This window comes from Drosophila ananassae, chromosome XR (assembly GCF_017639315.1).
Source record: "Drosophila ananassae strain 14024-0371.13 chromosome XR, ASM1763931v2, whole genome shotgun sequence".
NCBI lineage: Eukaryota > Metazoa > Arthropoda > Insecta > Diptera > Drosophilidae > Drosophila > Drosophila ananassae.
The window spans coordinates 21,335,377-21,348,190 of NC_057932.1; the positions used below are offsets into that span (position 1 = coordinate 21,335,377).

The window sequence follows — 12,814 nt, forward strand, 5'->3', positions numbered from 1 at the left end:
GAGGAGGAAATATCGATAGTTGCGTTTTAATCGGAAAAACAATTCAAAGATATAATTTATTTTTTATATATATTTAAGCAGCAAAATATATATTAAAGGGTAGAAGACACCAACTCTCAATCACCCAATGGAAACTCTAAAACAAACTCCAGAATTTACGTTTCCGTCTTTTCCCCATCACCGGCGCCGGCCAAAACAGACTCCTTGCTGATCTCCAGGAACGATGCTTGCGACATCTCCGTGTCGTCCTCCTCCTCCTCGACCTCCATCTCGAAAATCGTCATTTTTCGCTTTCGATCAGAGAGAACTGTGGCCACTTTCCGGCTACCAGAGACAGCTAGCATCTCGCACACGCCATCCAATCCCTTAAAGGCGACTCCATCAGCAACGTCGTGGATACTGTGGGTCACTGTGGCTTCTTTTAGTTTCACCAGTGTTCCCATTTGGTGCTGGGTGCTCTGGTTTCTGGCTGCAGCAAGCGAGAATTGTATGAAGTAGCTGTGTGGCCGGATACCGGGAGCCGATGTTGTGGTCTGCGCCAGCATGGACAGTGCCGACTCATTGTAGAATTGAAGATCGACGAAGCGCAGGTGGTAGAAGTCCTCGTGAAGGGCTGGCGTGAAGATACCAGGTTGCAACTGGATCTTCGTGCAGCGCAGCAGACAGTCTCCTGCTCTGCTGACCTCTAGAATCATGGCTTCCTGCCAGCTGATGGTCAAGGCCAGCATATCACATTTTGTATTCTCATTCACGTAATAGCTGCATGTCACAAAGTCCCGATCCTCCAAGGCTTCGCCTGGTTCCATGGGGGGCAGGTCGGCACAAAGAACCGCCGATGCTAACTTGAAGCTTCCACTTATACTCTCGGTGGGTTTGTGGAAGACGGCGTCGATGGCGTTGAACATTTTGTCCCGTTGCTGGACCAGAGAAAGTTGCTTGTCGTGTGGCACAAAAAGATTGCAGTGGTTCAGGCACTCATTCTCTGCTACCATCTGTTCCCATAGCTGGCTGGGGTCCTTTGTGTATGGCTGCGTCAGTTGCGCGTTTTCAAAGTACTGCCCCACGCGTTCCAGGTTGAACTTGTTCCTTGTGGGTGGTGGCGTTTCTGATAGCAAGTCTGCTTCCGATTCATCTTCCTCGTCGCTACGATCCTCGATTTCCGGCTCCATAGAGCACAGGAAATCGGCCAATGCTATATTCTCTTCCTCGGTCAGAACAAGATCATCGGGTATTTCCTGATGGGATAGCCGCAGAATGGTGAATATCATCCAGGCGTGGAAAAGCTTCATGTCGTACACCAGTGTGTCAATGGTTTTCTGCATTTCGTGAACCTTCAGGACAAAAGCGCCACAGGCCCGCATCGCCTCGTTGGCCATTTCCGGTGAAATGAGGGACTAGAAAGGATTTAAATTTTAAAGATCCGATTTCATCTTCGAAACTCTCTTACTGACCTCAAAGAAGTGCGACATGCGACCGAAACCAGCAATTGTGTTTAGAAAGTAAATCATGTTGACGGAAGCTGCATTGAGTTGTTTGAAAACCAATCCTTGTAGATTGCTCAGACTCAGATCTACGGAGTTCGCTATTTTCTTGAAGCCCTTCTCCGACAAGGTGCTGCATAGGAGGAAGTCATAAACATTAGGATCTTCAGTTAGCGGCGCAACTCACTCGAACAGAAACTCCTCCACCTCAAAGGTGGCGAAACCAAAGACATGCAGCTCCATGAAGTGAGCGGAAATCAAACCGTAGGGCTGAGCGTTTGCATATTTGGTGAGCTTGTTGTCCATTTCCAGCTGCACGGTTTCCCATGCCTCCGTCAAACATTGCTGGGTGTCGTTGATGTAGCTTTTTAGGTAATAGAAACATTAGCCACAACTCTACGCCAGAGATTTCTTTCGGTGCTTACTTCTTAGTCTCCAGAATGTGGGCACAATGAGTGGCTAACTCCAGCATGGGGGCCATGCACTCCTGTAGAACTTGGTTGTGGAAGTGCAGCATCTTCAGCTGCTGGCCGTCCCGAAGCAGCGCATAAATGGCGTTGAAGTCGCCGTTAAGTCGGACATCGTACACGTCGAACTGCTCGGGATGCAGCACGTGTTGGGTAAGGTCAATGCTGCCAGCCTGTAAGGCCCCCAACAGCAGCAGATGCACCTTGCCACTCCGCATGATGACTACCAGGAAACAGGGCGAGCCCTTCGGGAAGGATTTTTGGTCGAGAGTCTTCAAGCAGGGATCGATGTTGGTCAGAGGCTGCAGCTTGGGCAGGAACTTCCGGTGCTTGTCCTTCGCATTGCAGGTGTAGGTGCCTGAACACGGGTTGGGATTCAGATTATATCGAACAGTACACAAAAGGTGGAAAACAAATCACTGCACCCAGGGTCTCCTGCGAGTTAATGGCCTTGCTGAAGTAGACCTTCTTGATGTCGTCCTCGTAGATAAGGCCCGAGATGATCGTCTCGCTTTCTGCGTCCAGGAGAGCCACCTTTCCGTTGCTGTAGCCCACTGCCAGGAGAGTCTCGTCCATCTGCCAGCTGAGGGAGCGCACACGCACATCCTCGCCCGGGGTGGGAAAGGTAACGATTTTCTGCCAGTTCAGTCGCTGGATGATTACCTCGCCTGCCGGAGTGTATTCGTTTGTAGTACATACTTCTCGAAGGAGTCTTGCGGCGCAGCAGCAGCGCCAGCTTACCCTTTTCTGTGCCGTAGGCGATGAGGTCCATTTTGTTGTTCCATTCCATGCGCTCCACGATGCAGGTCATGTTCCGGGCGCCCAGCAGCTTCATGGAGCTCGTTTGGGCCATGTTTTCGGTTGGGTCGCAGCCGCCACAGCTTCCTCACATTCAAGTTGGCAATTTAGTTTTGAGTTTGCACTTTGCCGGCGTCTGTCAGAGGTCTATCGACTTGGCGGAGATATCGATTGCACGGCAATCGTTGGGCGACTAAAATACCCAAACTCCGACCCATTTGAAACCAATAAAAAACGAAGAATCTATTCGTTTCATTCAAAAAAATTTTATTCCAGTTTTTAGCTTGAAGTAATCGAAAACTACGTTTATTTTAAACACAATTTAATACATCTTTTTCAACTGTGTCTTAGGAAAGTGCCTTGACAATTCCACTAAATGCTTGAATTTAGGAGTATAACTCAAACTGAACGGAGTATATTCCTCGTTCGTATTTTAATTCTGTTTTCTTAATCATAACTGCCCTCTCATTATGGGGAGAAATGTGCCCATTTCCAGGATGGGTTGTTTAGGCGCAACATTTAAATTACTGAGAAGGCAACTTTCCTCGAAAAAACAATAATTTAACGAAAATCATGATGTAGAGTCGAGTCCCTATTTCCGTTTTATTCCAAGGAGGGGCTGAACCGAGGGCTTCGACTGGCGTCATCTGATCGTCCAAACGGACAAATGTGTTTTGTGTGTGAAACTATTATTTTTTACAATTAACCGCTTAGATTAGACTTATTATCGGAAGCCACTAGCTTCTCCGTCCTACACACTTTTATCCTTATCTTAGCCCGTGCCACATACACACACATGCACTTGTACGCAAGGACGTGATCGGGCAGACGTATTAGGAATTCATAAACGAATAAACGAAAAAAAATTGCCGAATTTGAACTTAGTATTAATTTGCCTTGAGAACTAGCGACGGTAACTTTAGTAAATAGAGATTTAGGCTTAAGGACTACGCTACAATATATGCATATGTGTGTATAAACGGACCGGCGTGTATGTATCCATACAGATTTAGGTCCACAACTGGGATTGCCCGGCACCTAGTCGTCGGTCTCGCCATTCCCCATCTCGCTGCTCTCCTCCGGCTTGATGTTTTCGTCCTGGTTAATGCTCTCTGCCGGACTACCAACATCCTCGTCGTTGTCCCCCTCGGCTGTGCTGCCGCCGGGCGTTCCAACGCTTCCCGATGCAGTGTCCAGGCCTCCGTTGCCTCCTGACCCGCCGCCTCCTGCACTGCCGTTTCCGTTGCCGTTCCCGCTGCCGGTGTGCCAAGTAAGGCGCTCCTCGTAGAATTGGATCACCACCTGGGGACAGCGGATGTTGGCCAGCTTGGCCGGCACCAGATCAGCGTGGTCGCTGCCCTTCCATTTCATTAGGAACATCAGGTGGCCGGATGAGTCGGTAGCGCCAAGAATCTTCGATGGCTCCAAGCCGCGCTCGAAGCCGATGAGCTTCTTCTGTTCCTCCGTCTCGTCCTCCATGAAGCTCTTGCGCTTGCTGCGAATTGACTCGGGGGTGGATGAGGTGGATAGCCGCTTCTTGGTTTCTTTTTTGTTATTCTTTAGAGACTCTTCAAAGTTGGCGATGAGGTCTGGACAGTCGAGATTTTCCACCGGCTCCCAAGTGTTTTCACTGCGCGGGTAGCCTTTCCATTTGAGGTAATATTCTGTGCGACCGTTTACCGTCCGCTTGTCTTCCACACGTTCCACTGAGAATTCGGCCATTGATTCTGTTTGACGTTTCTTGGTTTTACGTTTTCTGCGTATTTAGCCGTTTGTCTCTTTCTAGTTTCCTACTTTTTAGCGTCCTAAAAAAAATTATTTACCTTCGTCGTTTTGGTGCCGATAGAAGAAGAAGAACGGCGTACGTGCGGTAAGTGATGCACCACTCGTTTGTTGCGAATATCGGCAAGTATCTCCCGCGCTGCGAAATCAAGGAGGCGATTGGGGAAAGAAGAATAAAGCTCATTTATTAAAACAAATTCATGAAATATGAATTGTTTTTAATTGCGGGACTTTTTACAAATAAAACAAAACAAAAAAATTCTCGTCACTATAATTGTGTCATCCCTAGTGCCATTTCCGATAACATTCAACTAAGCAATCGATAACCAAATCGTTCTGTTACACGTGAGGCTCTTTTTGAAGTAAACAATTTTGAAATAAAAGCTACCGAAAATGGGCGAGTTTATAGCTGAGATGCAGGAACGTTTGCTCCCTGAGTATGAGCAAATGAAGAATTACAATGTATTCCTCCCGGAGCAAATTAGGTAAGTGCGCGCCCCCTTATTGGATATGCCGATCCCCGGTACTCATCCTGTCGCTTTCTTTCGCAGAGAAATTGTACTTCGCCGGGAACGTTTGTTCGTAAAGATTTCTAAGAGCCAACAGAGCCTCAGTGACTACCTTGAGTTCATATTGTACGAAAAGCAAATGCACCAGACCATATCCGACAAGGAGAAAAAGATGCATGTGAAGCTTACCGGTCTTAAAAATGCCGTTTCCATAAGAACTATGCGTCTGTACAGAGAAGCGCTGGCAAAGTTTACCCATGATAGGCGCCTCTGGAACAACTGGATAAAGTTTAGCAAGAAGACCAACCCAGTCGAGGTGGCTGGCATCTACGAGAAGATGCTGCTGGTGGGAAACACTCTCAAGCACATGTCTTCGAATTTGTATTAATGTTTGTCTTTCAGTACCATGGGGACGAACCGGATTTCTGGGTGGAGGCCGCCGAGTGGGTTTATGAGCACAATCGTCTGAACGTCTCCAGGGTTAAGGACATACTGCTGCGAGGCCTCCAACGTCATCCAAGTTCGGAAACGATTAACAAATGTTTCTTTAATATTATGCTAAAGGAAGCAGCTTCGGCCAGTAGCGAACGCAATCTGGCAGAAAACACCCTTTCAGAGCAGGATGTTAAACTGGAGCACGTGGAGGCCGTCTATCGTAACAGCATGGCCAATATTACAAAGCTGGACTACTTCAGAAGTCTCCTCGAGATCTGCGAGGAATACCACGAGCTCACAGGTAAGGTGCAGCGTAAGATTATCGATGATATGCAGGAGAAGTTTCCTCGGGAACCGGGGCTTTGGGACCTACTGGCACAGCGCGAGCTGCGTGGCTTCCATTTGGGCGACTTGTCGGAGGAGGAACAGGATTCTAATAGCGCCGACGAGCCTCTCAGCAAGAGGTCACGTTCTGTCAACGTCCGCTCCATGAAGCGACGCATTGAGCTCTGTGTCGCTGTCTACAAGTCGGCAGTGGAGGAGCTCCAAACGGCCGAGATGTGGGACAAATATTTGGATGCCATGGTGGCTATGAGTACTGACGGCAACGTTGAGCGCGTTCTGAAGCAACAGTGCCTGGCGGATGCCTTGCAAGCCGGCCATCACTCGCGTATGATGAAGGTCAAGTACTATGCCATTCTACGGAAAATGCTCTGCAGTGCTCCCAGTGGCCTGGAGGCGGCGGTCACCATTATCACAGAAGCCTTGAAGAACGACTCATCCGTTGAGATGCACGAACTGCTGCTTGTTACTCACATTCAAAACGACAGTGAGTCGCTGGTCTATGAACTGTTCCAGAAGATAAAAAGCAACATGGGCGCAGAAGCCTTGCCGTTGTGGAAGAGCACCATTTTGTACTACAAGACCCGTAAAGACAGCCTAAGTGAGCGCCGACTGGACGAGATCTATGACCTTGCCTGCAAGTCCGCCTGGCCCGAGTTTGGGGAGCTGCGATTCGATTACTTGCGCTACTTGTGGCAGGAACGCTCCGTGGATGAGGCGCGCAAGGAGTACGCCAAGCTGGCCATCCAGCCTCCCATGTCGTTGGAGATGCACCGCCAAATGGCTCAGCTGGAAGCTAGTGTGGCAGTACGGGTAAGATGAAACCAGGAAAGCAAGTTGAAACCTCTTTACATATATTACCCTTTTCCACAGGAGAATGCGAGCATCAAATACTGGCGCATGTGCTACGAGTTTATGGCCTGCTATTTCGGAAAGACAGAGCCGCGCATTTGGGTGGAGTACCTGACCTTCGAACGTGATCACGGCGAGACCAAGAACATAGCCCTGCTCACCCACCGAGCCCTAACCACTCTGGAGCCCCAATACGTAGCCGCTTTCGAGTCCGAGCGGGCCCTGGCCTATGTAGGAGCCTCTGTGGAGACGTAATTGGTAGTGAGCTTGTAGGGTGCGTGGGAAAGGTTCGCATACCAAGTTCTTCAACCCGTTTTTGGAAAATGTTTTAAGAAATTTTGTTACTAGACTTAGTTTATAGACTAAATATGATAGACTTTTAATGCGTCTACCTTAAATGAGTGATATTACATTGTACGAGAACTTGAAGTCTATTGTTTTGGTTGGTTGTTCAGCTTGATTTCCACAGGACCTCTCCAGGCCTCCTCAGTGGCGGGCCATTTGCGTCTCGCTTTATAGCTCGCTCTGCCGCCATTTCTGCCGCCGCTTCTGCTTCTGCTTCTGCCTCTGCCGACTGCGACGGCGGCACGGTGTGAGCATGGCTATCCGTTTCAGCTTTATTCAGTTCGCTCGCCGACGCCGTGGAATCAGCACACGCACCGGAGACACCCTAACCAATCAGTACGATCCGTAATCCTGCCCGAAGACAACCAAGTAGAGAGCCGAGTCCCAAAGCAGCGCCATGGAGTTCAACAATCGTCTTCTGCTTAAAATCATCGAGCTGGTGAGTGATCTGATAATGAAATTAATTAAGGAAAGCAGATAGAGTCATCAATTAGGTCTGAAGTGTGCCTCAAGTGTCACTTTGTTTATTCAGAAGGTATATTGCGAGCCTTTTATTCAGATATGATAACTGAAGAGCTCGTTGTTTTTAGGTTCAGCATATAGATACATTCTTTATAATGCTTTATGTTGTAGCTCATATTCATTGCCTCATAATAGCCTCAACCCCGCTCTGTCCTTCCTGCCTCCGGCTTTGTTGAGGAAGGCCACATAAGGGCAGCTGGGGGAATAACCGGTTTTGGGACCAAAACAAATTCCATGACTTCACTTCTTCAAAGCAGTGCGTAGTGCGTAGATTCGGGCTTGGAGGGTAGATGATAGATGATGTCAGAACCAGATGAAACGCACCGCTCATCCTTAGCTTCGATTGTTGTGGGCTCTGGCCATGACCGCTTTGTTCCGGGGCTCCCAGAAGCAAATTGCGCGGCTGAAACGCCCATGATTTCGGATATGATGTCACCCGCCATTCTCCGATTTATGTGATCTCAGCAGAGGCCGGGCTCGGCAGAGATCCCAGCTCATCCCATGTGCCGGACTAGCTCGTTCTCTTGCGCAGTGCTCAGTCGAATTTAATTTTATTTTTGATTCTCCAGGTGTGTCTCGCTGGGCGGTAATTGACTTGCAAATTGCGAAACTGCAATTGTCGGGTTTAAATTGGGAGTAGGACGGCCCTCGCAACACCTTTTTGGCCATTCAGCCTTAACGGTTCTGGGCCTTTCCCTTCGAAGCCTCCTATTTCATGGTTAACTTAGTCCGGGCTATTTTTGTGGCTCCACTTGGATCGTAAAAGGTTCCCCACTCACATAACCAGAACCAAGAAGCAGCTTGTTTATTTTACTCTCGGACTTGACACACGAGATTGTTTATTGGAATCAGAATCTGAATAGTGCAGCCGATTTCCTGCCTGACTCACTCTGCTTGGATCACGTACTCTCCTATACTATATAGTCTACTGGGGCCATTGCATTGAGATTTGTTTGTATCTCTGAGGCAGTGGTCGCGACCCTGGCTGTTTATGTTCATTATTTATCAGCCTGCACGGATGATTCAATTGGCGCGGGTAGCGGCCACAATTGGCATATGTATATATGGAGGCAGATTCCGGGCTCCTTCTGAGTTCATCTCGTCCATTAAGTATTTGTTTTCTTAGCAAAACTTAACTACTACTCAACTCGGAGCAACTCAGCGACGTGACCCACTTTGGGGCTCAACACTCGATATTGCAATGCGGATCATGTCCGTCCGATCCGACCCGACCACACCCCCCAACTTGGCTACTGGCTCTGACTAATCCGCAGCGTGCTGGCAAACAGCTCGCCAGTGATGTCATCACCTCACATGGCCAAAAGCGAGGAGCCGGCACGCATTGCGCATACGCCATGTGGGATCGTCGGGCGGTCGCTCGATCGGTCGGTCGCTCGCTCGGTCTGTCTATTGCATTGTGAAAACAAATGGGAATGCTCTCGGAATAGCTAATTGGCCATGACTGGGTCGTAACTACCAGACCCCCTCTATCCGCCGCTCATCCTCGTATCGGCAGAACATCATCATGTCATTTAGGAGGAAAGAACACCAAATGGGAGTCCTTCTGGGAGACCGAGTGGAGCTCAAGCCTAAATAAATAATATGTAGTTGAGTTAATTAGCTTAACGAAGCATTATTCATTGCTTATTTTTAGTAGAAAATTCCTGAAGGCTCTTAAATGTCTTAACAGCCAAATAAACGCCTCAACTGCAGATCTCTGCGGCGCATTTGTTGTTTATGTTTCGCCTTTTTCCCGAAACTTATTTATTTGATTTGTGCTGCGGGTGCGAGTTCGAGCGCCTGCCTAGCCTCTATCTTCCCCTTGTACTCCCGCGCCATATTGTATCTGGGTAGTATCTTTATCGTACCCTTGTCCCTGCGGCCAAAGTCAATGGCACGTCAGGCGTCGACATAATGAATGGCCCATACCGGGCCATATCAATTGAAAATAAAATTGATCTGGGGCTTTTGAAACTGGCCTTTCCTGGGGCCTGGGGTTGCTCATCGGCCATCCGCCGAAAAGAAGTATAGACCACCAATGGCATTTGCCTCTAAATCTATTATTGGCTAATGCCATAAGTAATTACATGCGGCCGGGGGCTAATGGCGAATTCGGTAATTATTGACACACATCGACCACCTCTCCCAAAAGCAAATAGGTGATCCAGGGACTAGGGAAGCGGAGCCCCACCCACGGACAAATGATATTATTTACGCCAAATAATGTCGCATCAGGATGGTCCGCCACTCTAATGACCTAACGACCCTCTCGCATTCCAAAGCAAACACACGGCCATCGGGAAGGGCTAGTCCGTATCCTGGGGGCTGGGGCTTCCGCAGGATTAGGCCAATTAGCAGATCCGTCTGCTAATTGATTGATGGCTGGCAGTTAGGGGGAGGTGGGAGTGCCGCCTTGCCTCCAATGTGTATTCAATTAGGTCCGTTATGGGTGTCGCCCATTATCAGCGTGTCAATATCCCCATAGTTCCATGCTTGATAAGCAGAGCCCCCCTTTAATGCGCCGGCTTTTGTGGAGTGAGTGTGGAGAGCCCCAACAGGCACCTCAACAGGCACTCCTGGGTACTACTCTCCTATTCCCTATTCCCATGTTTGATCCAAACAATGGACAGTTTGCAAATTTAATAAGTATTTCCATGCGCTTCTCTGAATTTTTCGGAATCTCTATTTTTGAAGGCCTCCGACACACCTGGGGCCCGTAAACGCCGGTCCTCGGCGGGCCAACTTCCGGTCGTTTCGGCCAGCATAAACAGAAATATATCTCTGAGACACTGCAAATAGAAATAGATTTAGCAACCGGCCATTATAAGCAACAAGTTTTTATAATCGCTCCTTTTCTTGAATCCCAAAGGCCATTTCCATCGCCTGCATCGTGATGTACGAGGTGGACGGGGCCCTCTCCTCCCGGCCCCTCATCGTGTGCGGCACCATTGGCGGCTTCACAATCATCTGCGGAGTCTTGCTCATCGGTAAGTCCATGACACTCATCCTCCTCCTCCTCAAAATCTAATACGTCCAATCCACAGGCCATGTCATCAACTCCCTGGTGGAGAAGCGTCTGAACGCCCTCATCTCCCTGATTGGCTGCGTCCTCTTCGTGGCCTCGGGAGCTCTGGTGATCGACGAGTGGCATGATGCCAGGCTGCAGACGGACAGGAAGCGCAACGCCATCGCCGCCGGATCCCTGATGATCATCAACGGAGCCGTCTTCCTTCTGGACACCCTCTCCATTTGCCGAACGTAAAGATCGTCCAGCCGCCGTCCCTCTATACATCACTATATATGATAATTTTTTTTTTGAACCGAAACTCGAATATTTAACTCATGAAGAATCTTGAAGAACCCTAAAGAATCTACTATATATGTATATCGCTATCTTCTATGTACTGCACGCTATGTAAATGTCGTGTACCTTTCGCTTGTGATCTGTCCGAACCGTGGGCACTGAGATCCCCCCTCGGGGAGTGTCCCAAATCCATAAAATATATACACTGCACACACATTCTGCTAAATCACACACAACTGCTGGTTGTTTCTGTTCTGCGGCTTCTGGTTAATCATAACACGTCTTTCGTCACTGTAACTGAACGCCATCTGGAGGAGTGTCTTCGGGAAGAGCGCGATGTCACGTGCCGGCCGTTACCAAAAAGGAGTGACTGCCAGGTGGAAAGGTTCCTCTTCCCCGGAGGAACTGCTTCATCTTGGATTCTGTGTTGGATTCTACAACTGGTCCAGTCCAGAAGTGCATATGGTTAAAGGATTTCGAGTTGAAACTCCATTTAAATCGCTTCATAAGCCCCATTATTTGTTCCTGCCACGGACTTGGTTCCATTTGTTCCACCGTTTCCAAGCCTCAAACTTATAATTGTGATTGATGTTGTAATCATAGGTATTATTTTAATATTTCATATCCCTTGCTTACCGATTCTGCATGAATTCGAACTGAACAGTCGCAGTGCAGTGCCAGTACTGGCGGAAGTTCCAAAGCCGAAAAGCCCCCCTGAGATAGAACGCTTCTGAGATAGAGGAGTGCGCAGATACGGATGCCCAGGACGAATAAGGAGCTTCAGATGGACGCCAAAGACTTGAAACCGAATTGTGATTTAAATTTACGTTTATTTGTTACCTTTTTTTTTGTATTTTATTGTGTAATATTATTTTTTCGGAAAGTGTTGAGGTCATTACCTCTTTTCCATTGATGTTTTCTTCTGGGAACTAACTTGGTCTGGCCGATCTCTGGCGGAGATTACGAAGTACATGATAATTGGCTGCAATTACGTCTCCGGAGCGTAAACTTATTATTTGTCGACTCCAGATCCCAGGGCCAGGTCAGGGTCACAAGGGGCTGGGACTTTTCTGTCTCATCTCATTCGGGTTTCGAGTCGGAAGCTGTTTTTTTGTGGCGAGGAAGAGCTAGACTGCGCGATGGCCGAAAAGATGTCCTGCGACTTCGAGATCAAGGGCCAGGTCCCCAAGGATGCCTTCGAGATGTTCGCCGTGGCCCAGGCCAAGACCCTCGGGCTCCGGGGCTACATCACCCAGATCAGCGAGGACACCTACAAGGGCGTACTGCAGGGCGAGGGAAAGGTCATCGAGGCCTTCCAGAAGCTGATCACCACTGCCGGCGAGTACGTGGCCGCCATCAAGGAGTTCGTCATAAAGAACATGAAGGCCATCCAGGAGTACACCTACAAGAACTTCGAAGTTCAGTTGAAGAAATAGGACTGAGGACGAGGGAAATCCCTAAACCATATATATTTTTTTAGAAAAAAGTTTAAAATTATTAGTGGCATCTCTTAACCATTTTTGATTACTACTTTTTATTTATCAAAGTTGACTCTGACAGGTCCTTGAGGAATAATCGGTTATCCAATAACTCCCATTACAGCCCTGATTCTGGGACCCCAGACCTACTCCTGGGCAAATTTTCATTCGAGTGCCAGCCTTCATAGCACTCGGATCGGGCTCTTATTTTCCTAATATTATTTTGTTCATTTCAAATTAGTCTCTAATTTTTATATTTTTTCCTGGGATTTTATTTTTATTTACAATTTTTGTACAATTTGTTGCTAATTGGATATCTTCTAACTTTAATTTACTATTTAATTTTTGAATTTTTGAATTTGAAACCAATATGCTAATAATAGTATAATAATAATGAAATATTATTGCTTGTTGCAGATTACATATGTTGGAATCGGATATGGTTGGATGGGAGGCCTCCTCCTCCTCCCATGAATGTCCCAGGACAGATCCTGCCCCA

At 48.0% G+C, this 12,814-nt stretch overlaps 5 protein-coding genes across 6 annotated transcripts; 3 read left to right on the top strand and 2 right to left on the bottom strand.

Annotated features, from left to right (window-relative positions):
* Positions 1 to 52: 52 nt before the first annotated feature.
* LOC6501952 (anaphase-promoting complex subunit 4) lies at positions 53 to 2,952 on the bottom strand. 2 transcript variants are annotated; one of them, XM_014904188.3, is made up of 6 exons: positions 2,690 to 2,952; positions 2,374 to 2,616; positions 1,907 to 2,306; positions 1,675 to 1,845; positions 1,452 to 1,614; positions 53 to 1,394 (listed from the first exon to the last, which is right to left on the bottom strand). In XM_014904188.3, exons 1-6 carry the CDS (start codon positions 2,799 to 2,801, stop codon positions 156 to 158), a joined length of 2,328 nt encoding a protein of 775 aa, XP_014759674.1. In that variant the 5' UTR covers positions 2,802 to 2,952; the 3' UTR covers positions 53 to 155. The 2 variants fall into 2 exon arrangements, with proteins under 2 accessions (XP_014759674.1, XP_001966754.1); XM_001966718.4 differs by having other exon boundaries at positions 1,669 to 1,845.
* Positions 2,953 to 2,990: 38 nt separating this feature from the next.
* LOC6501951 (chromobox protein homolog 1) lies at positions 2,991 to 4,728 on the bottom strand. The gene has a single exon (XM_001966717.4). It carries the CDS (start codon positions 4,466 to 4,468, stop codon positions 3,785 to 3,787), a length of 684 nt encoding a protein of 227 aa, XP_001966753.1. The 5' UTR covers positions 4,469 to 4,728; the 3' UTR covers positions 2,991 to 3,784.
* A 50-nt stretch (positions 4,729 to 4,778) lies between these two features.
* Positions 4,779 to 7,095, top strand: LOC6501876 (U3 small nucleolar RNA-associated protein 6 homolog). The gene is made up of 4 exons (XM_032452473.2): positions 4,779 to 5,013; positions 5,080 to 5,383; positions 5,440 to 6,627; positions 6,688 to 7,095. The coding sequence occupies exons 1-4, from the start codon at positions 4,922 to 4,924 to the stop codon at positions 6,919 to 6,921; spliced, it is 1,818 nt and encodes a 605-aa protein (XP_032308364.1). The 5' UTR covers positions 4,779 to 4,921; the 3' UTR covers positions 6,922 to 7,095.
* Positions 7,096 to 7,281: 186 nt separating this feature from the next.
* Positions 7,282 to 11,073, top strand: LOC6501877 (protein snakeskin). The gene is made up of 3 exons (XM_001966715.4): positions 7,282 to 7,450; positions 10,403 to 10,520; positions 10,578 to 11,073. Exons 1-3 carry the CDS (start codon positions 7,409 to 7,411, stop codon positions 10,793 to 10,795), a joined length of 378 nt encoding a protein of 125 aa, XP_001966751.1. The 5' UTR covers positions 7,282 to 7,408; the 3' UTR covers positions 10,796 to 11,073.
* Positions 11,074 to 11,843: 770 nt separating this feature from the next.
* LOC6501879 (acylphosphatase-1) lies at positions 11,844 to 12,356 on the top strand. Its single transcript, XM_001966714.4, has one exon. It carries the CDS (start codon positions 11,977 to 11,979, stop codon positions 12,271 to 12,273), a length of 297 nt encoding a protein of 98 aa, XP_001966750.1. The 5' UTR covers positions 11,844 to 11,976; the 3' UTR covers positions 12,274 to 12,356.
* The last annotated feature ends 458 nt before the right edge of the window (positions 12,357 to 12,814 follow it).